The sequence below is a fragment of the Colobus angolensis genome, unplaced genomic scaffold (assembly GCF_000951035.1).
Source record: "Colobus angolensis palliatus isolate OR3802 unplaced genomic scaffold, Cang.pa_1.0 Scaffold14, whole genome shotgun sequence".
In the NCBI taxonomy this organism is placed as follows: Eukaryota; Metazoa; Chordata; class Mammalia; order Primates; family Cercopithecidae; genus Colobus; species Colobus angolensis.
Genome location: NW_012114488.1, coordinates 17,236,739 through 17,260,051, shown reverse-complemented (window position 1 = coordinate 17,260,051; position 23,313 = coordinate 17,236,739). Strand labels below are relative to the sequence as shown.

General features: G+C 44.9%; 1 protein-coding gene across 6 annotated transcripts in view; it reads left to right on the top strand.

Annotated features, from left to right (window-relative positions):
* The window catches only part of TRAF3IP2 (TRAF3 interacting protein 2), a 47,512-nt gene extending 25,341 nt beyond the window's left edge, over nt 1–22,171 (top strand). For 2 of the 6 annotated variants that reach the window (XM_011935012.1, XM_011935011.1), the window contains 7 exons: nt 501–693; nt 5,090–5,268; nt 7,764–7,852; nt 13,329–13,397; nt 14,498–14,614; nt 18,059–18,133; nt 21,551–22,171. In XM_011935012.1, the coding sequence (XP_011790402.1) occupies nt 501–693; nt 5,090–5,268; nt 7,764–7,852; nt 13,329–13,397; nt 14,498–14,614; nt 18,059–18,133; nt 21,551–21,697 (869 nt within the window). In that variant the 3' untranslated portion in view covers nt 21,698–22,171. Of the gene's footprint in view, nt 1–500; nt 694–5,089; nt 5,269–6,725; nt 7,197–7,763; nt 7,853–13,328; nt 13,398–13,660; nt 14,024–14,497; nt 14,615–18,058; nt 18,134–21,550 lie in introns of those variants that run through there. The other 4 variants (XM_011935013.1, XM_011935014.1, XM_011935017.1 and 1 more) reach the window with 4 other exon arrangements.
* The last annotated feature ends 1,142 nt before the right edge of the window (nt 22,172–23,313 follow it).

The window sequence follows — 23,313 nt, the reverse complement described above, 5'->3', positions numbered from 1 at the left end:
AAAAAAAAAAAAAAAAGGGGAGTGGGGTGTGTGTGTGTGTGCACATGCACGTGTGTGTCCACTTGGGGGAGGAAAGGACAGAGCAGTGATTCTATATCTATCATACAGATAATTTTTCCTAGCTTTGGGTTTGGGACATGAAGGAAATTATGGTAGGAATGGTGGTGTGAAAGAGGTTCTTCATGGTTGGATTTTCCTAAGTATCTTATGAAAAGAGGAGCCTGTGTAGAGTTTTTTGAAAAGTTTTTTGAGCTTTCCAGTTAGAATACCAAACTGGTGATTTCACATATGTTTTTATTTAGGACAAAAAAAAGTGAATTTTGTGAAAACAGTCAAGTAATCAACAATAGAGAAATATGGCAAACATCACAGAGGTGGTAACAGATGTCTGGACCCCTCAGCTGGTATCAAGACACAAATGAGCATGGAGCTTACGACTCCTTTCACACGAAGGAGCTAGAGTTGATGTTCCCTGTTCTCTTTGTCGTCTTCATCTACAGATGGCCATGACTACCCTCGAGCAGCCTACCAGCAAGTGATCCAGCCGGCTCTGCCTGGGCAGCCGCTGCCTGGAGCCAGTGTGAGAGGCCTGCACCCTGTGCAGAAGGTTATCCTGAATTATCCCAGCCCCTGGGACCAAGAAGAGAGGCCCGCACAGAGAGACTGCTCCTTTCTGGGGCTTCCAAGGCACCAGTAAGTATGACAGGCCCAATCTTCAGGCATTTTTAACATGGAAAGGAATTATGCCAATGCAAGGAAGATGTAACAGAATTCTCTATAGGTTTGCTAATCCATGTTAGTGAGCAAGTCACACAGTGGAACACCCAATATAGACTTTTCAGGTCAGGAGGAAATGGAAGCTGATTAATAAGGATCTCTATCAGACACAGAAAGCCACTAGTGACTAGGCGAAATTCTGTTGAAGGAAAGGTTCTTCAGATGTTCTCCAAGTCACACTCCTTTCTTTTATTTTCAGATCATCTGAATTTTTAGTCCACAAAATAGATTTTTGTTTTTACTATGACTGACTTCCACTGTAGCCAATTCTTTATATATCTAGTGTCTATTCCTGTTTAAGCCTATTTCTTACTTTAAAATGTTAAATTTAATTAATTTTTGGTCAAAATTTAAAATTACCTGTTCTTTTCTTTTTTTGAGACAGCGTCTTGCTCTATCACCCAGGCTGGAGTGCAGTGGTGCAAACTTGACTCACTGCAACCTCTACCTTACAGGTTCAAGCGATCCTCCCACCTCAGCTTCCTAAGTAGCTGGGACTAGAAGCACGCGCCACCATGCCCAGCTAACTTTTGTATATTTTGTAGTGATGGGATCTCCCTATGTTGCCCAGCTGGACTTGAACTCCTGGGCTCAAGTGATCCACCCACCTTGGCCTTCCAAAGTGCTGGTATTACAGGCATGAGCCACTGCGCCTGGCTTATTATTTTCTTTTGTAATAAAAACATTCATACATGTTGAGTACCATTATTAGGTCTCTCCTTTGCTTCTTTAGAAAAACAACTCTGTATTTTCATGATTTCAGTTGTCTAACTCTTCAATCTTTTTTTTTTTTTTTTTTTTGAGATGGAGCCTTGCTCTGTCACCCAGGCTGGAGTGCAGTGGCATGATCTTGGCTCACTGCAACCTCCACCTCCCGGGTTCAAGCTGTTCTCCTGCCTCAGCCTCCCAGGTAGCTGCATGCCACCACATCTGGCTAAATTTTGTATTTTTAGTAGAGATGGGATTTCACCATATTGGCCAGGTTAGTCTCGAACTCCTGACCTTGTGATCTGCCCGCCTAGGCCTCCCAAAGTGCTAGGATTGCAGGCATGAGCCACCGTGCCCTGCCTCTTTCATCATTTTTTCCCCTTATTCTTTTTGGATTTTCCTTTTCTCTTAATTTATGGATCTAAAATATACAGGTAAAACTCATGTAAATGGAGCGTCCTGATTTATGACAATATTTGGAAGAAAGTAGATTAAATGTTTACTTTTGCTCAAAAACAACTTTTATATACCACTGTAAAACTAGATTCTGTTTTTACTGCATAGACTAAAATATGAAGTTACTATTAGAGTGGATTTTTCAGAAATACAGAAAGTGGTAATTAGTTTGAAAGTTTCATTGAAAGAAAAAAAGTCCACTTTATTAACAATGGTGAAGAGGCACATGCCTGCTTTCTCTTTTGCTCAGAAGCCCACAAACCCTCATATTTTCTTTCAAGACAGATCCCTTTTTTCTCTTTTTCTTTTGAGACAGGATCTGGCCCTGTCACTCAGGGTGGAGTGCAGTGGTGCGATCTCGACTCATTGAAACCTCTGCCTCCTGTGCTCAAGCCATCTTCCACCTCAGCCTCCCAAGAGTAGCTGGGACTACAGGTGCCCGCTACCATACCCAGCTAATTTTTTTATTTTTTGCAGAGAAGGGGGTCTCACTTTGTTGCCCAGGCTGGTTTCAAACTCCTGGCCTCAAGTGATCCACCCACATTAGCCTCCCAAAGTGCTGGGATTACGGGTGTGAGCCACCATGCTGGGCCAGATCCCTTATATTTTCTAAACCATAAATACATGGAGTTTAAACAATAGAATTAGGTAAAATGTGATTTTACAGCAGGATAGGCACTCTTACAGAAGAAATATCTAAAATTCCAGGGAAATAAATAAAATGTTAGCATCTTTATGAAATAAGTTTGGTGTTGAATAGGAAAGAGAATAGTAATTTTTAAAATAAACTTTTATTTTGAAACAATTTTAGACTTATAAAAGAGTTACAAAGATAATACAGAGTAATTGGTTTTGTAGCATCAATTTAAGCCTGCTCTGGTCTTCTTGATCTATTTTGTCATTTTAGGATAATGAAAAATAAGTTCAGGTAAAGGAGGTAGGCTGGGCATGGTAGCTCACACCTGTAATCCCAGCACTTTGGGAGGCAGAGGTGGGTGGATTGTTTGAGCCCAGGAATTTGAGACCAGCCTGGGCAACATAGCGAAAACCCATCTCTACAAAAAAATACAAAAATTAGCCTGGTGTGGTGGCACATACCTGTGGTTCCAGGTACTCAGGAAGCTGAGGCAGAAGAATTGCCTGAACCCAAGAGATCAAGGCTGCAGTGAGCCGTGATTGTGCCACTGCACTCCAGCCTGGGTGACAGAGTGAGACTCTGTCTCAAAAACTAACAAACAAAACATATACACACATACACACAAACCCATCCAACTGAGGCTGGGCATGGTGGTTCATGCCTGTAATCCCAGTACTTTGGGAGGCCAAGGCAGGAAGATTGCTTGAGGCCAGGAGTTCGTGACCAGCTTGGGCAACATGGTGAAACCCCATCTCTACCAAAATAATACAAAAATTAGCCAGGCGTGGTAACTCATGCCTGTGGTCCCAGCTACTCAGGAGGCTGAGGTGGGAAAATCACCCAAGCCCAGGAGGTCAAGGCTGCAGTGAGCTGTGATTGAGCCTGGGTGACAGAGCAAGACCCTGTCTCAAAAAAAAAAAAGAAGAAGAAGCTAGCTAAGTCTCTTCTTACTGATAGTTTGAAAGAGAACTTTAATTCGGAAACTTTACTCTGTCATTAATTTCCACGGTATTGTTTTTATACAGAAGTTTTTGAATATTATCAAGGCCTTAACATTTCTTTATTATATAAGCAATCATCTTCTATAACAACTAAGCAATTTTGAAACAGTTTTTTTGGTATAAAAGAATTTAATGCAAAATAACTGGAATGGGTTTTTCTTGGAGAAATAAAAAAAGGAAAAAGAGAAAAAAATATGGAATGGGATTCCCCCATTAGACGAAAGCTTATGTTATAGAAATTATTTTCTCTATATTAATAAAAATATAAAATTAAAATAATCTTAAGCATTCATATTTTCAAAATATAGTACAGTTGAGATTCTGTGTAATTTTATTTCAAATCCTGTTACGTAAGACTTTTAGAATTCCCGATTACTCTTTGGGTAAAAATAGGAAAAGCATAAGCAACAATCTATAAAAATTGGGCATACACATAGAGATTTTGTAGTCAAAACATTTTTTAAAATTTATAATATGACACAATTTCAAACACACAACAAATGACAACATCCATGTTCCCACTACCCAGATTTGAAGAATGTGAACATATTGTCACATCTGCTTCAGAATTTTTTTTAAGAAATAAAACATGATAGAGACAGTTTTAGTCCCACCACTGGTTCGCACACCACCACAGAACAGGGCCACTGAAGAGGCTGCCGCCCCCGGCAGCCAGGAAGGTGGAGCATCAGAAAGCCAACACCGCTGTGACCGCTGCAATGGTTGGATCAGTTCTGTGCCAGATGGATCTCCACTGGCGAACAATGGATGCCCATGCCCTGCCCTCGATGCTTGTGAAGCTGGTAACAGGACACTGGGAGGCTTTCTGGGGAAAACCCAGCACCTCATCACTGTGCTTACCAACAAAAACCACAGAAGCAGCAGAAGCGTGCTCTCCATTTCCTTCTGCCCTGCAAATCTCACACGAGGGCATCTGATTGTTCATCTCAGCAGAATGCTCGTGGGAATATTGGCAACCAAAATAATAAAGATGCTATCTAATATGGTAACAACTTCTTTAAAGGGTCTTCAAAATCAGATTTCCATTTATATGTCAACAGTACAAATACTTCTAAATCTACATGGTCCTCTTTACCTTTTGATACATAATTAAATGTTACCTATTATGAGCTAAAAGTCATGTCTTTTTATCTGAATGCCTATAACATCAACCATCTGTGTCACCTGTGATACTACTTCGTTTTGTTGGTGACCTTGTCTGCCCTGTGCATGAGACTTCTTTTTCCAATTAAACAAATCTTGAATAGAGAAATCAAATCCTGCTTCCCTCTTTGGAGTCAGAGCACAGGCCTTCACATGTGGCAGCCAGCTGAATTGCTTATTGACGAAAACTCCTTGGAGCTCTCTTCTTCCTTCTGTCTCAGATAAAAAATAGAGGCAGAGGAGAGATAGCCCACTGGGATCTTCCCATAATTCTAAAAGGCTTTCTGTCCCTGAAGGTTTGGCTTTGTAAAGAATGAAAATTGACTGTAAATGTATTCCTTTCTAGTGAACAGCCGCATCACCAGCCACCTAATAGAGCTGGCACTCCTGGGGAGTCCTTGCAGTGCCCTGCAGAGCTGAGACCACAGGTTCCCCAGCCTCCGTCCCCAGCTGCTGTGCCTAGACCTCCTAGCAACCCTCCAGCCAGAGGAACTCTAAAAACAAGCAATTTGCCAGAAGAATTGCGTAAGTTGTTTGCAACATTGTTCTCTCCTTCTTCTTGTGAGGTCTTGTACTTTGAGATGGCTGAATGACCACTCATCCCTAATCTCAGATTTTTTTTTTTTTTTTTTTTTAGGCAGCCTCTCACTCCTGTTGCCTAGGCTGGAGTGCAGTGGTGTGATCATGGCTAACTGCAGCCTCAACCTCCTGTTGCCTAGGCTGGAGTGCAGTGGTGTGATCATGGCTAACTGCAGCCTCAACTTCCTGTTGCCTAGGCTGGAGTGCAGTGGTGTGATCATGGCTAACTGCAGCCTCAACCTCCTGGGCTCAGGAGATTCTCCCACCTCAGCCTCCTGAATAGCTGGGGTTACAGGTGCACACCACCACACCCAGCTAATTTGCTTATACTTTTATTAGAGATGGGGTTTTGCCATGTTGCCCAGGCTGGTCTCGAACTGCTGAACTCAAGCGATCCACCCGCCTTGGCCTCCCAAAGTGCTAGGATTACAGGTGTGAGCTACTGTACCTGGCCTCATAACCTCAGCTATTTCTCATATACACAGTAAAATAAAATGTACTTTTTTTGCGTTTTGCTTAAAAAGTAACCAGCATTTTGTATGAATGTTTTTAGTGATTCTGACACCACTAGTAATGCTCAAAAACTGCTTACCTCTAGATGTCCTTAAGCACATACTCCAAAAACAAATAACCCCAATGCCTTTTCCCTCTTCTAAATGATGCTTTTGAGTGGACTTGTCCCTGGGTAAATTGATTGGACATGTGGTATTGGACAGGGACCCAGCGTCTCACCATAAGTTAGCAGCAGCCATCAAGAACGAGGTCATTTCCTGTAGGAATGAGCAATCTCATTTGGAAAAAACCGTCTCACATTCTCCATACTGCATCACAACCAAATGCAAAGTAAGCCTTTTATTTAAAGAAACATTCGACTAAGCGTAAGGTGATGATTCTTTTTCCACATTTTGCTGCCAGAACCAGAAATGTTGAAATATCACCAAAATGTTCTCATATTAAGGTCAATCAGGACAGTAATTTCCAGAAATCTTAAGAAAACAGCCACTATTTGTGAGATTATTTTATGATGTGCTTGCTAGAGAAGCTCAGGTAATTCTAATATGCATTTTCCAAATCTGGGAACCTCTTTGAACCAAACCTGAAACAAAGCCTTTTGCATCTGCTGATTCCTTTTGGGGGATCTGTGCTGTTTAGTCGTTGACAACTCTGAAAGATTTCTGTGACAATGATTCATTGCTGTTTTCATTCAAACATTTTATTTCTGAACATTTTCTTAAGATCGTAATCATTTTAATTTTGAGCATTTGTGGAGAACAGATGCTGCCCCGCATACGTTATAGTCCTGATATCGGTCTATAGATCATATATATCTTACCACAATCTATAAAGGAAGTCCTAAAATACGTAAGAATTGGTTGAATGTTAGGTGTTCAGAAGAAAATGGAGTGCCATCAATATATCTAGCTGCTTAAATGTATAATATGACCATTATACACACTTCCATTTGGAAGGTGTGTTTCAAAAAACCTCAGAGTAGATACAGATTCGTATTTTCTCTCCAGCCCCTCTTTCTTCTCCATCTCTGCCCCAAGGGCTTCCTGAGATTTAACTGGTCCATTCCAGACTAAAAGCCAACACACAGAGATTATTCAGTTTTCACATTAAAATGCTAGTCAGACAATTTCCCTAAGACTTTAGCCTGAGAAAACACTGGTTCATCCTGACTGGGTTAAGCTTGTCCAAACGGTACTGTCTGTTGCTCTAAGCTGACCCAGGGATGAGTGATGGAGTCTGTGATGTTGAACTGCCCAGAGGCAGTGTCTCTCCTTCAAGCTGCTGAAGTTTTTGTTTTTTTTTTACTAACATTTCTGAGCTGTGCTTTGGTCTACTCCAAACTTCCTGGCCTTTCTCCAAAAGTGAGTGGATTGCCGGAAAGAAGGGAGCAACCACTTTGTCACTCTCCTCCCACTTGCTCTTGTCAGAAGAGCGAGCTTTCAGGGCAGCGGAGAGCATCAGGAGATCAAAAGGAGACGCTGCTGGGTGGCCCCTTAGCAAGTTTTAGCTTCTTTGCCTGCTGTGAGAGTATTCCTTGGGCACAGTGCCAAAGTGTCTCTAAGAAACTAGGCGGTGCCTGATCTTAAGGGCTCGGGGATTCTGGGTGGTGGATTTCTTGTTAACGCCTCGCGGTTTTTCAGAAGCCCCCTTAGGCTTGTCTGAGCCTGCCAGTGCTCTTCCCTGTCGCTCTGACTTCCATTCTTGCTGAGCAGTCTGCACTCCCTTGGACAGACCCGCTGGCATTTTGGGCCTGAGGAGCTGTGCCCCGAGGACAGCAACCCATACAATGCAGGCATAAGCTCTTAGAGCACCCCCAGCCTAAGGTTTCCCCTTATTATTCCAGAAGGACAAAAGATATTACATTTAGAAGTTTGTTTAGAATAGAATAATTTGACCAGTTTCTAATAAATGTAAAAATTTTCTCTTAGGGAAAGTCTTTATCACTTATTCGATGGACACAGCTATGGAGGTGGTGAAATTCGTGAACTTTTTGTTGGTAAATGGCTTCCAAACTGCAGTAAGTATTTTGTCCAAATAGATAACTGAACAGTTATAGTGAGTACAGTGGAGAGAAAAGCAGCAGAAGAAAAAGTGTAATAGCTTTTGGTGTTTTAAGTGATATTATTTGATTTATGTGATTATGCATTGAATGCTTATAGATTTAGGTAATAATTATTTTCTAGATTTTAAACTATCTGAAGTCTCCAGCATTTTTTTCCCTGTATGCTGTTTGAGTGACCCCACGTACCTCTGAACAGCAAGATGAGCGCTAATGCGGACCATATACGCAGCTAGCCCCTGGCCTGAAGGAAACGCCGGGCTCTTGCTGCAATTTGTACCTTGGTCCTTTCTCACCAATCATACCCACTTTGGTTGAGCTTCCCATAATGCAGGAAGCTGCAGGCTTCACTATGGTCACCTGCTTATTTAACAAAGTTCTTTTGTTCTGCACTGAGTTATGAAGTTTGAAGTAGAACCCTGCAGCCTGAATCCCCCACTGTGCACAGCTGCTGTTTCCGTACCTTGACACAGTGATGCTTCTGGATGGGCGATACTGGCCAGGTTTGGGGCTGGTCTAACCCAGTTCCAGGGGAGGCTGACCTAACCCAGCCCTGCAGGTCCACTGTGATCTTGGCCCCAGAAATCTCAGGAAACACACACTGCGCCTGTCGCCCTGTGGTCCCTTGACACAGTACAGCTTAAAGCCATGTAAATTTTTCTCTATGATAAATAAAATACCACACGATGCTACTCAGGGGACTGGCTTTCCTCAAACACTGAGATAACTTCTTTTCCTTTCCAGAGCCCTCTTCTAGGCCTCTTCTAGTGAATTCTAGAGAGTGGTGAAAAATTAAGGGAAATATGAATATAAATGTCTATGGGTAAAGAGGGATACTTAGTAACAAAATATCCATTTTTTAAGTTATTTAGTATTGTTTAACAGGAGTTTTTATTTGAAGTTTTCTTTATTCTATAAGATAATTTTTTTTTTTCTTTTTGAGACAGAGTCTCGAACTGTTGCCCGGGCTGGTGTGCAGTGGCGCAATCTTGGCTCACTGCAACCTCTGCCTCCCAGGTTCAGCTTCCCAAGTAGCTAGGATTACAGGTACCCACCACCATGCCTAGCTAATTTTTTAAAAATTTTTTTATTTTTTATTTTTAGTAGAGATGGGGTTTCACTATCTTGGCCAGGCTGGTCTCGAACTGCCTCTGACCTCATGATCTGCCCGCCTCGGCCTCCCAAAGTGCTGGGAATACAGATGTGAGCCACCGCACTCGGCCAAGACAATTTTTAAAAAAAATGAAAATGAAAGTTCTTTTTTAAAAGAAGTATACAACTTATACAATCCAACTCCATAATTATATAGAGACTAATATTTCCCTTACTCATTTCTGGTATAAGAAAGCACTGTAGTGGCCAGGTGTGGCTCATGCCTGTTATCCTAGCACTTTGGGAGGCCAAGGCGGGCAAATTGCCTGAGCTCAGGAGTTTGAGACGAGCCTAGGCAACATGGAGAAACCCCATCTCTACTAAAATACAAAATATGGCCAGGTGCAGTGGCTCACACCTGTAATACTAGCACTCTGTAAGGCTGAGGCAGGCAGATCACCTGAGGTCAGGAGTTCAAGACCAGCCTGGACAACACAGTGAAACCCTATGTCTACAAAAAATACAAAAAATTAGCTGAGTGTGGTGGCACACACCTGTAGTCCCAGCTACTTGGGAGGCTGAGGCAGGAGAATTGCTTGAATCCTGGAGGTGACGGTTGTAGTGAGCTGAGATCTTGTCACTGCATTCCAGCCTGGGTGACAGAGCAAGGCTCTGTCTCAAAAAAAAAAAAAAAAAAAAAAAAAAGCTAGCATGGTGGTGTGCACCTGTAGTCCCAGCTACTTGGGAGGCTGAGGCACAAGAATTGCTTGAATCTGGGAGGTGGAAGTTGCAGTGAGCCGGGATCACACCACTGCAATCCAATCCAGCCTGGGTGATAGAGCAAGATTCTGTCTCCAAAAAAAATAGAAAAAAAGAAAGCACTGTGGCAACTGTGACATAAAATCAAATTACACTGGGTGTGGTGGTGTGCGCCTATAGTCCCAGCTACTTGGGAGGCAGAGGTAGGAGGATCACTCGAGTCCAGGAGTTGGAGGCCAGCCTGGGTCATATAGCAAGACCAGGTCTGTAATATAAATAAATAATAAGATATAAGGCCAACATTTCAGAAAAGAGATTACTTTTTGTCATTTCCAAAGGCACATACTGATTGCCCCTGGAGAAGAGCTTAGGTTTTGTTTGTTTGTTTTTTTATCTTAGCAACCAGGGGCTGCTTAGGCAGAATTTAAATCTGTCCCTGACCCTCATCTCTATGTAGACTTGTGGTAGAAATCACAGAGCCTGGTCTTGGACAGCTAAGTTATTATGGAAACATCCAGATCCCCTTAGTGGAAAGAAACACTTAATGAGTAATTTAAGGAGAGTGTAATAAAGGGCCTATTACAAAGCTTTGGGTAGGTTTTAGATAATCCAATTTTATTGGGGATAGTGCAGTATGCTGGCACTAGCAAAAGCAGGGAGTTGTTACTGCCCCTAGTTCTAAAGAGGCAAAGGAGGAATTCTTACTGGAACATGAAGGGGATGGCTATAGTAGTTTGCTAGGATTCCCATAAAGTACTACAGACTGGATGGCTTAAGCGTAGAAATTTATTTTCGCACAGTTCTGGAGGCTGGAAGTCCAAGATCAAAGTTTCAGCAGGGTTGATTTCATCCTGAGGCATTTCTCCTTGACTGGTAGCTGGCTGTCTTCTCCTTCTGTCCTCACATGGTCTGTCTTCTGTGTGGACACATGTCTGTTCTAACCCTGGACACCAGTCCTACTGGATTAGGGCCCACACATATCACCTCTTTTTACCCTAATTACTTCTCTAAAGGTCCTATCTCCAAATACAGTCACATGCTGAGGTACTGGGAGATAGGACTTCAACATCATAGGAATTTTGGGAGCACAACTCAGCCCATAATAGTAGCTGTGTGGAGGAATGATCATGACAGGAGCTATGTACTTTGTGAGAGACTTGGAGAAACAAATGGAAGATATCCAGCTCACTGCACTACCCAGGATGTCCACCTCAGTAGCTGGGAATAATTTAGAGTGCTTGGATAATAACAATAATCACCATTTTTTATTTATTTAATTTTTTGAGACAGGATCTTGCTCTGTCGCCCAGGCTGGGGTGCAATGGCATGATCTCGGCTCACTGCAACCTCTGCCTCCCAGGCTCAAGCAATTCTTCTGCCTCAGCCTCCTGCGTAACTGGGATTACAGGCGGGTGCCACCACGCTTGGCTAATTGTAATCCCAAAGTGCTGGGATTACAGGTGTGAGCCACTGTGCCTGGCCTAACTTTTGTATTTTTAATAGAGATGGATATTGGCCAGGCTGGTCTCACACTCCTAACCTCAAGTGATCTGCCCGCCTCAGCCTCCCAAAGTGCTGGGATTACAGGCATCAGCCATCATGCCCGGCCAATTATCACCATTTATTGAGTGCTTATTTCCTGCCTGGCATTATGATAGGCCTTTTCCATGTTAACTCATTTAAGTCCTCACAACCACCCTAGGAAGTCAGTTTATTAACCACATATTACAAGTGAAGATAAAATTTAGCGAGTTCTAGTAACATTTCCAAAGTCATGCAGGTGGGAAGTGGCAAAGCCAAGACAAAACCCAAACTGTCCATTTCTTCTCAACCCTAACACTATATTGCTTCTCTCCCATATAATATCAATGGATTAGCGACACAGTCACAGAAAGCTACAAGGGTGTTCTCAAGAGTAGTCATTGGCCATCACACATTTGAAAACAGCAGTCATCTAAACCAAAATTACAGCCATTCCATTTTTCACGTCAAGACACATATTCTGAACTCTGTACTCTACGTATGTGATAGTTTGGCGTACACAGGGCATAGTCTCTTTGCGTAGGAAGCTTAGCGTCAGGTTGAAGAGACACAGCAGACATAAATGAAACATGTCCTGAATAAAAGAATGTTATCATATGTGTTCATTGTCCAGTATCATTAGTGGTCGCAATGGGGTAGAGTTAGGTGAAGTGAGGAAGAGGAGGAGATTGGCGTGTGGGAAGGATTCACAGAGCAGGGGAGCTTGTGCTCTGCTTTTAGGATACAGGGGACACCAATGTGGGGAGTAAAGTAGACAGGATATGTGGGGAAAAGAGAGGCGAGGCTGGATCATGGATGGCACAGAAAGCCTGTTGAAGGGCTGGGACTTGACTTGATCAGTCCTAAACGGTGGAGTGACATTTACTTTTTATTTTTTATTTTTGAGACAGGGTCTTGTTCTTTTGCTCAGGCTGGAATACAGTGGCATGGCCACAGCTCACTGCAGCCTCTACCTCCCATGCTTAACCCATCTTCCTGCCTCACCCTCCCGGGTAGCTGGGACTACAGGTTCATGTCACCATGTCCGGCTAATTTTTTGTATTTTTTGTGGAGATGGAGTCTCACCATATTTCCTAGGCTGGTCTGGAACTCTTGGGTTCAAGTGATCTGCCTGCCACAGCCTCCCAAGTGCTGGGAATACAGGCATGAGCCACCGTGCCTGGCCTGGAGTGACATTTAGGACAAGTAATCTGGGAGCAGTGCAGCTGAGTCACATAACCCCTCCCCAGGGACACTCTCCCTGAGTCACCCATTCCAGTATATAATCCCTCTTCCCATCAAGAGCACCTCGTAAATACACACACATGCTGCAGTATAAGCCTGAGCCCAAGAAGGGCCTTATTTGGTTTCTTATAAAATAAAAAATAACTGATCCTTCTCCTTTTAAAATATCCCTTCAAAAACTTGAACACTGATAGTAAATATCAGTCTTTTCAAGGCCTAAGAGTTCTACTTCTGACTTTCATCATAAACCTCTTCCCTACCATTTCAGTAATTGTTGTTGTGACTGTTCCTTGGTTCTGCTCCAAGTTTCATACAATCCTTTTGAAACATATAGATCGAAACTGGACATAATACCGTAATAATGACCTCACTAATGCAAGTAAAGCACCACACTTGCATCTCAGTTACTTGTATGCCACACATCCATTAAAATGTTCCAGAATTATGTTTGCCTTTTAAATGTCTAAATTACAGATGTATAATGTATGTATATTGCTGGCTTATATCCAACTTAGTGGTATACTGTGTCACTCAGATTTTTAAAAACCTGATTATTGTGTAGCCATAGATATATTTTGATGTGTATCAGAATATCCTAATTATGGACATAATATTAACTACTTAAATGCCTACTAATGTTGAAATAGGGAATATTTTCAGAAAATTATATTTTGTTTTTTAGACCTATGTGCTCCTCCTTGCAAAAAGCATTAGTTAAGTTTGGAGCTTGAAATGTATATAGTATCGTGTTTTCTTCTGCTCTGCATCTTGAGAGAACCTCTCAGTAAGGGCCAGCTCCCTCATCTTTTTCTTGCAGATTGACATATTTGAGGATAGAATCCGAGGCATTGATATCATTAAATGGATGGAGCGCTACCTTAGGGATGTAAGTACATTCCAAAAATCAGAGGTTGTTTTCTGGTGAGAAAGACAATGAGCTTACGAAGTTGTTTTATGAAAGAAACCCTGGCATACCCACCTAAGTCTGAAGCTGAGAAAGCCCCAACAAAGCCTCCCTTGTTGGAAGCTGTGCAGAGACTCAGAAAGGAAGGATGGGGTCGCCCTCTTGGACATGCACAGGCAGGAAATAACGGTCAAACCAGACACAGGTGGTTGATAACAATCAGAGGAAACAATCTTTTGACAAGAATAGGAAAGAAGGAAATGAAGGCGGAGAGTGGGGAGAGAGCAGCAGAATTCAATTTCATCTGAGGCCACCCCAAGTGTTTTGTAGAACTGGGCTGAAGAGGTTTCCCAGGCAGCCTCGCAGGCTGCACAGCACACCACCCGTGAGGTGCCCACGCGCAGCCCCGTGATTTGTTCTCCACTGACAGAATCTATACCGGCCACTGGGACCCGCTGTGCTTTAACAAGATCGAAATTGATTGCTGCCAGCGTGTCTGTGTCGGCTGCTTCTTTCGGAGGGAGCTGGTGGGGGACGGGAGTCTCAGCAGGCCGGGGTTTTGCACTTTTCCTTTTGTCTGCAGCCTGATGTTTGCTTTGTGCTGAACGGTCTGTTCCTACCGACTGTGCTAATGTGTACACGCAGAAGGCAGGGCAGTCAAGAGTGCAGTGACTGGCAGCTCAGAAGCAGCTGGGGGGAGGAAGGGTGCTGCTCACCGTTGGTGTTGCAGTGCCTTTTTGCCACGACGCAGACTCCGTGATTCAGGCTTTCATTAGAGGTTCATTAATGATGGTTGTGGACAATGCTAGGCAAAAGCACATCTCTTTGGGAGAGCCCCTCTCTGAACCATTTGCTCTGCATGTTCGAGGTGGGGCTGGGCTGGAGACGGAGGGAGAAGCAGAGACAAGAGTCTGCCTGAGTGGGGGCCAGTGCTTCTCTTTCTATGGAGGATGAGCCTGGCCCTCTATCCCCAGTGTGTCAGAGAATGCCCGCAGTCCTGCTGGCCAGTTTCCAGCCCGCCTTCACCAAACGGACCACACTTTACACTTCCATAAACATGCCTTTCTCCCTCTCATTAACAGAAGACCGTGATGATAATCGTAGCAATCAGCCCCAAATACAAACAGGATGTGGAAGGCGCTGAGTCGCAGCTGGACGAGGATGAGCATGGCTTACATACTAAGTACATTCATCGAATGGTGAGTGGGGAGGGGATCACAGCGCCTCACTGTCCCCTGGGGATGATACCTTGTCCAGGGAAGTCCCATTCTTCCCCCAGAGACCAACTGAAGGCAGCATGATGCTGGGTGAAGAGCACCAGGCCTGCAGTGTCAGGAGAGGGGCTGTTGTTTCTGGCTCCATCTACCTTAGGGACTGTGGGCAAGGCACTGCACCTCTGGGACTCAGTTGTTCCTATCAGTTGCAAGGGGAGCGCAATCTGTGATCTCTAGGACCCAAGATTCTGGAAAGACGTGCTCTGCTGGCTTAGCTGTTTACCAGCAACTATGAAGTCCTAGGAGGCAGGAGACAGGGCAGTGAGGAGGGCTGGCTCCTGCAGCTGTATCATGTTCTGTGCCCTACCTTTTCAGAAAGGCAGGTGGCCTAGTGAAAGGGACACCTGCTGTTGCATCACGTGGGCCTGGTTAAAGTTGGCTTCCTCATGTACAGGCTGTGTGATCATGGCTCCACTGCTTAAACTCTTCATGCCTCAATGTCCCTATTCACAAAATGGGTTGCTAATACTTACAGGGTTGTCGTGAAGATGAAATGAAATCATGTTTTCAAAATATCAGATGCTCAAACAAGGGAAGGGAGTGTTCTTAGCTCATGACAGGTGGGAACTATGGGGCCTGGTTATATTCAAATCAGTGGGAGATATTTATGATATTCACCTTGCTCAGCATGGGATCAAACTAGAACATTCTGACCAAAACAGTCACCCAGCTTTGGAACTGGCTGTTTTATGGGCTACCACTCCTCCTGCTCCCCGTGATTATAGAGGCGCTGTGGAGACAGTTTCTGCTTGACTAGGATACATTGCTACACTTGTGATTTTCAGGCTGTCCTGTGGAGTTCCCAATGGGTGTCCATATGTGCTGGAGGAGGGGCTGGGTCTGTGCCTCCCACCCCCACCTCAGCCAGAGCTGGTTCGTACTTCTCAGGCTTGTTAGTTGACCAAGGATTCTGAGATTTTAAAAGGCTTGGAAAATCACTGGACTAGAACTGATAAGCTCCATTTCAGCTCTTAACACTCCATGAGGCGGAAGGTACCTGGAATGGGCATAGAGTGTCACTAAGACGGGAAGATGGGGAGGACACAGCCAGGCTGTCTCGGGGCACACAGCTTTATCTCAGGGGAAGCAGACGTAGGTCCCAGGTCTGTCCTGTGGGTCAGCAGCGTGGGAAAGGAGCAGGGTGGCTGTTCCCATCTGAGTCTTCACGGTCTCTGTCTCCCTTTCCACCAAGTGCAGACCACTCATGTGAGCTCATACCCAAGCCGAAGGAAGAGCCGAGGCAAGGTGATGAGGTTAAAAAGGGAGGCCAGGGAGTCAGGAGGTAAGGCTCCCTCCTCTTCTGGTCTCAACCAGTCTCACAGCCCTTGTACAGTGCTCCGGAAAGGTATCATTTCTGGGAGTAAACTGCCTTAAAAGGTCGTGGCTGGTTCTGGGTGCTGCCGGCCCTTGGTTGTCTGATGCACGACTGCATGGCTTCAGAGCACCCGATGTCCTGTCTGCATCTCTAGGAACCTGCCAGTCCCAGAAGCTGACAGCTGGTGCGTGGGAAGGGCTCGAGGCCTCAGCCAGTTCCTAAGGAAAGCTGTCTAGCTCTGTGGGTGTGTGGTGTAGCCAGGCAGTAATACACAGCTTGGCCTCAGAGCTTGTCTGACTGTACCAACTGGCACCAGACTGTCTCCAAACTTGGTTTCTTGGGCCACAATGTCTTGGGCCCTTACTTATCACAGAAGGGGTCGAAGAGGTCAGATACAGAAGTGCCTTCCTGCCTGCCGGGCTGACTTCCTGGACCCCTCTAGGCAACAGAAAACCCTGGAACAATAAGAACTTGGCCATGACAGAGGTAGTGCAGAGGTACTGATGAGTAACTGCATCATAGAGTGGATTAGTTTACAGAAGCTCAGTATCTGGAAGGATGAGAGAAAATAAAAATGCACTGCTGCTGGCTGGCACCTCCACAGGCTGGGCAGCCTAGTACACAAGCCAAACTTCACAGTATACGGAGTCCTACACAGTATATGGGGTCCTTCATAGTATACGGGGTCCTAGAAGTCAGACAAAACTCAGCGCCTCACTTGTAACTAACTTATGTACCCCATCCCCTTCCTTTCATGTGTACTTGGTGCTGGAGTGGTGGGTGCTTCTAGCTGCACAGTACTTGGGTCATTTTAAAATATGTTCTTGGTGTTATCTTCTGGTTTTTGGAGAGAGGTGATTCCGAGAAAACACCCTGTGGAGGATTTGTGTGTGTTGTGTGATCATGTGTGTGTTTGTGTATGCGAGTATGTGAGAGTGTGTGTTTATGAGGGGTTTCTATGGTGATTTCAGTAATGGCCATCACCACTGTCACTTTCTTCTCTGTTCTGTTATTTCCATGCGCAACGAAAACTTCTCAGTTATAAAAATGAATTGGAAGATGAAATGGTTGGAAACACATAATTCCTCGTCTCCTTCTCATCAGATGACCGAAAGCTTTGTGCTGGTCACAGGATTTGGAAGTCTAACTCCTATTGAAAATTCTGATTTTTGAGAGAGCTCTTGGTAGCTAAATCTTCTTGGGCTACCGCAGCGTCAGAGCGTATTGGAATTGGTGTGAGGAACCTAAAGCCTGGCAGACGGAGCTCTTCACAATTGACAGCCCCTCTCTGCCAAGCCCATCTTGTGCTCTAGCCACAGTGCATTAGTAGCTGGTCCCAACCACATCAACACACTTTCACACCTCCAGACATTTGCTCATGCTGTTGCTTCTGCTATGAAGGTCCTTCCCCTTGCCTCGATTTTACCTACTTGACCAAAATCTTTTCTTTCAGTGCCCGAATGAACCCTCTTTTGTAACTGTCCTTCCAGTCTCCGATGTGGAATGGATGGCCCCCGCTCTGGGCTTCCGGAGCAGTTGTTCATACTTTTCACCCTGCACTCTGGTTGGTCATTTCCCTTTCTGCCTGCCCACTAGACTGCTGGCTTTGTGAAGACAGGGACTGTATCTGTGGTGTTCTGCTAAGCTGGCTCTCCTGATTTACAGCACTTACCTATTTCCATGGTATAAATACTCTCCAATACCATCGCCAGTTTCAAGCTATCAGTGTAAAGTCACTGAACACAGAATTAGGAAGAGAGGCATACAACCAGCTTTTGTGAGCTGCTGCAAGCCAGTTCCAGCATACCCTGGACGGTGTATCCTAATCCTTAAAACCCAAAGTCTGACATAGAATGTGACTTCTAATAGGCCACCAATAATCGACTGATGAGTGAATGGAATAGATGTGTAATGGGGAGGCCTTAAAATGCTAAGTGTGTGGCACTCAAGTATGGAATCAGAAGAAAAATGCCATGGGACGTGCGTGATTATGGGTACCATTAACTCCTCATCCTCATTCCTGAAATTAAACCTTCACATTTGTTTGGTTTCAGATGCAGATTGAGTTCATAAAACAAGGAAGCATGAATTTCAGATTCATCCCTGTGCTCTTCCCAAATGCTAAGAAGGTAAACAAACAAAGAAACAAAATCCTCATAATTCAATCTTTGGTTTGCTTTGCCATCTGGGATTTTAAGTGGAAAACCTTGTCCATTCTTTTTTTCTTTCTTTTCTTTTTTCTCTTTTTGATATGGAGTCTCGCTGTGTTGCCCAGCCTGGAGTGCAATGGCACGACCTTGACTCACTGCAACCTCTGCCTCCTGGGTTCAAGTGATCCTCCTGCTTCAGCTTCCCAAGTAGCTGGGATTACAGGTCCCTGCCATCACGCCTGGCTAATTTTTGTATTTTTAGTAGAGATGAGGTTTCACCATGTTAGCCAGGCTGGTCTTGAACTCCTGACCTCAGGTGATCTGCTTGCCTCAGCCTCCCAAAGTGCTGGGATTACAGGCGTGATCCACCGTGTCTGCCCTCGATTCTTTATCAATCCTTAAAGATAACAATGTTACCAGAAAGCTCAACAAGTTGTACCACTCAGTTCAGCAGCATGAATCTGAAAGGTTTTAAAGCTATCTGATAGGATCGCTGCTGTCCTAATTGTTCAAAGAACCATTGCACACAAAGTTTCTATTTTAACTCAAGAGAGAAAAAGAGAAGGTTCATGTGATACTTCTTATCTCTCATACATAAAAGTTAAGATGTGTATGGTTTTTGCTGGCTGTTCCAGGGAGGCATTTCACTGCACATAGTTCAGCTCTCAAAGCTAATGATTACAGGAATTAAATCTACAGTTACCAGAGTGAACTTTGCTGTGATTCATATGAGGCTTTTCACACCAGAAGGGTCTGCCAGTAAGTTTGGAGAATGGGGGCAAAACCATCTGAGGCCACAGTCCAGGTTTGGCAAAGGGAAGGCGGCAGTGGAGTAAACATGCTGAGAATCAGACCACAGCACCCTCAGCTCAGACCCTGTTTCACCCTGGAGGGGTCCTCAGATACCAAGACTGCACTGAGACCTCTGCCCTGGATGAGGGAGGCTCCAGTTTATGGGAATGGGACACTCAGGCTGCATGATGCACAGCCTGTACAGTGGCACACCTTTCTATCCTCCCTGTGCTGCCTTTGCCCAGACTTTCACTGCTCTCACTTACCTCTGAGTCTCCTTACTGGTCTCATCTCCACTTTGACCTTGTGCTAGCCATCCTCTGCTCTGCCATCAAAGACGAACATCCAAAATGTAGGTCTGATCTGTTTCTTGGTAGCTTAAAAATTGTGTGCTGTTTTCCCATTGACTGCAAGATCATATCCACCTTTCTTAGCATGAGCTATGAGACCTCTCAGAAGAGGACTGTGTCCCCTTGCGTAGATTTCTCTCCTCATTCTCTGTAGATGCTCTGGTCACCCTGGACCACGTCAGCATGCTCTCACACGTGCTGTGTTCTTTTGTATCTCTGCGCCTTTGCCTTTTCTGTTCCATCTGCTGGCAATGCTCTTCCCTAACTCGCCGGCCTAGTGAACTCTTACTTACCCTTATATCACCCAGTCTCTCTAGCCTCCCCAACACCTCTTTTGCTTGTTTGTTTGTTTGTTTTGAGACAGGGTCTTGCTCTGTCCTCAGGCTGGAGTGCAGTGGTGTGATCTTGGCTCACTGCAACCTCCGCCTCCCGGATTCAAGCGATTCTCCTCTCACAGCCTCCCAAGTAGCTGGGACTACAGGGACATGCCACTACGCCCAGCTAATTTTTGTGTTTTTCGTGGAGACGGGGTTTCACCCTGTTGGACAGGATGGTCTCGTTTTCTTGACCTCGTGATCCACCCGCCTAGGCCTCCCAAAGTGTTTCTTTCTTTCTTTTTTTTGAGAAACGGTCTTGCTCTGTCACCCAGGCTGGAGTGTAGTGGTGTGATCTTGGCTCACTGCAACCTCCGCCTCCCGGGTTCAAGCAATTCTCCTGCCTCAGCCTCCCAAGTAGCTGGGGTTATAGGCACTCGCCACCATGCCTGGCTGATTTTTGTATGTTTAGTAGAGACAGGGTTTCACCATGTTGGCCAGGCTGGTCTTGAACTCCTGACCTCAGGTAATCTGCTTTCCTTGGCCTCCCAAGTGCTGGGATTACAGGCATGAGCCACTGTGCCCAGCCCTGACGCCTCTTTACCTCCATGCCGATGTATTTCGTTGTCCTTTTCTTAAGAGCGCTTAATTCGAGCACCTTGGATCAATGCTATGTGTTTGGGTGGAGGGTACTGGGAATAATTGTTTAGAATTATTGGAGCATGGTGGTATAAAAAATAGACCAAATTTTCATTGGTTTTGTTATTATTTTTAAATGTCCTTCAGAGAATGCCCATATTGCCTGAGCTCAGCACAGGCCGCTCTCACCACCTGTCCCCTTGGTACACTATTGACTAGAAAATCGTTTGTTGAATTTTGCTTTCATCCTAAGATTTGAAGTCCTCAAGGCAGTCCCTGCGTCCTTTTCATTTGGGCATCCTCAGTACTCAGCATGATGCCTGCCATGCAGCAGGTGCTGCTTCTAAGCACACCCTACAGTACCTAGAAGAGTCCCGCCCTATAGTCCCTGGGAGTTAGACTCAAAAGCAAAGGCCTTACCGAGGTCTACAGGGTGCTATCCGATTACAGCCCCTTCTACTTCCTCCGCACCTACTCACTCTGCTCTACTCACCGTAGCCTTGTTGCTTGTGACCAGGCCCAACACACTCCTCCACAGGGCCTTCGAGCTGGCTCTTCTAGCTGCCTGGACCCAGACAACCACAGAGCTTGCTTCTTCCACTCTTTTAGGTCTTTGCTCATTTTCTCAGTGAGACCGCTCCTAAGCACCCTATTTAAAACTGCAAATCTTTCACCCTTGCCCCAGCACTTCCTGTCCCCTTTCTTGTTTAATTCTTCTCCGCAGCATGCGTCACCGTTGAACACACTATCCATTTTACTTATGATCTGCCTCTCCCCACCAGAATATCCACTCCATGGGGGCAGTCTGACGCTGCACCCCCAGGATCCCTGGCTAACAGTTTCTGCCTCTGCCTGATCACTGAGGTCTGATGGGCTCCCTCTACTGCAGGCCAGACCTGGGGCTGGAGTGAAAGGGCAATTAATTGATTTAAGCCTACAGCCCTGGCATACTTCTTCTGAAGTCACAGGGGAATTCACATCACTCTGTGTGACCTCTGTCCTACCCCTTTTATGTGAGGGTGGTGAAAAGCACGTTGAAATGCAAAGGGTAGGTAGCCTGGGAGACTGACGGAAAATGCTGTGCACATGTGGTTTTTATAATGAGATATACAGCTTGTACCCGGAGCCAAGAACATTTCACATGCTAAACCTTTCCAAAAGCAAAACAGCACAACTCCCAGGATCGTTTGGTAGGAAACGCCCACGTAGGGAGAGCCAGCAATATCTGGGAACTGAGCCTGGGATCTGGAATCCAGGTTTTTCTCTAATGACCTTTGCTCCTGTCATTCGGTCTCCCATAGGAGCATGTGCCCACCTGGCTTCAGAACACTCACGTCTACAGCTGGCCCAAGAATAAAAAAAACATCCTGCTGCGGCTGCTGAGAGAGGAAGAGTATGTGGCTCCTCCACGGGGGCCTCTGCCCACTCTTCAGGTGGTTCCCTTGTGACACTGTTCATCCCCAGACCACCGGGGCGAGGCCATGTTTGGGGCCCTGTTTGGGGCCCTGTTCTGACAGCATTCCAGCTGAGGCTGGTCGGTAGCACTCCTGGCTGGTTTTTCCTCTGTTCCTCCCCGAGAGGCCCTCTGGCCCCCAGGAAACCTGCTGTGCAGAGTTCTTCCCCGGAGACCTCCACACACCCTGGCTTTGAAGTAGAGTCTGCGGCTGCTCTGCATTCTCTGCTTTTAAAAAACTCATTGCAGGTGCCAGGGTCCCACATGTTCCTCCTGACAGTTTGATGTGTCCATTCTGGGCTGCTCAGTGCTTAGCAAGTAGATAATGCAAGGGATGTGGCAGCCAATGGAAATGACTACAAACACTCTTCTGTCACTTCAGGCTACTTTTATGAGTTAGCCAGATGCTTGTGTATCCTCAGACCAAACTGATTCCTGTACAAATAATAAAATGTTTACTCTTTTGTAAGATTATGTTTTACTTATCTCAAAGGAGATAGATACATATAATTTATAATGATATGGTTGCTTCCAGGGACATCAACAAAGCTGCTTAGATATAATATTAGATAAATATAACAGACCACTCTGTATTAAAGGATTAAAGCCAGCTAGTTAAACAACCCTTTTTAACCATAATCATGGAAGCTTTATTCTTGCAATAAAGATTTTTAGGCTGGGTGCAGTGGCTCACACCTGTAATCCCAACACTTTGGGAAGCTGCGGCAGGCGGATGATTTGAGGTCAGGAGTTTGAGACCAGCCTGGCCACCATGTTGAAACCCCATCTCTGCTAAAAATCCAAAAAAGTTAGCTGGGCATGATGGTGTGCACCTGTAATCCCAGCTACTTGGGAGGCTGAGGCAGGAGAATAGCTTGAATCTGGGAGGCAGAGGTTGCAGTGAGCCGAGATCATGCCACTGCACTCTAGCTTGGGAGACAGAGCGAGACTCCGTCTCAAACAAACAAACAAACAAACAAACAAAAACACCCATTTTTAACAAAACAACTTTATATAGCATATAACCATGATTCTAAATAGTATGATTACGGTTCTCAGGATCTGACTACATAGGTAAAAATATTTGCATATGTGTATGTATGAAGTAACGGGGGATGCAGGCTAGAATTATAGTCTGTTCTAATTTTGGTTCTACCACCAATTAGCTGTGTGACCTTTAGCAAGTCCTTTCACTTTTCTTAGATTCCAGGGACTCATAAAATGACATGGACAAAAGCATCTCTAATCACTCTAAAAGATTTGAAGTCTAAATTCTAAATATTCTTTTGAGGAGTGACTGAGTTTTCATTTTCATAATTATGTCTTTCAGAGGATAAATTTACATTTTCTTAACAGAGACATTTTCCTCTTCTTCTTTTTTTTTTGAGACAGTCTCGCTCTGTCGTCCAAGCTGGAGTGCAGTGGTGCAATCTTGGCTCACTGCAACCTGTGCCTCCTGGGTTCAAGTGATTCTTCTGCCTCAACCTCCCGAGTAGCTGGGCCTACAGGTACCTGCCACCATGCCCGGCTAATTTTTGTATTTTTAGTAGAGACAGGGTTTCATATTGGCCAGAGTGGTCTCGAACTCCTGACCTTGTGATCCACCCGCCT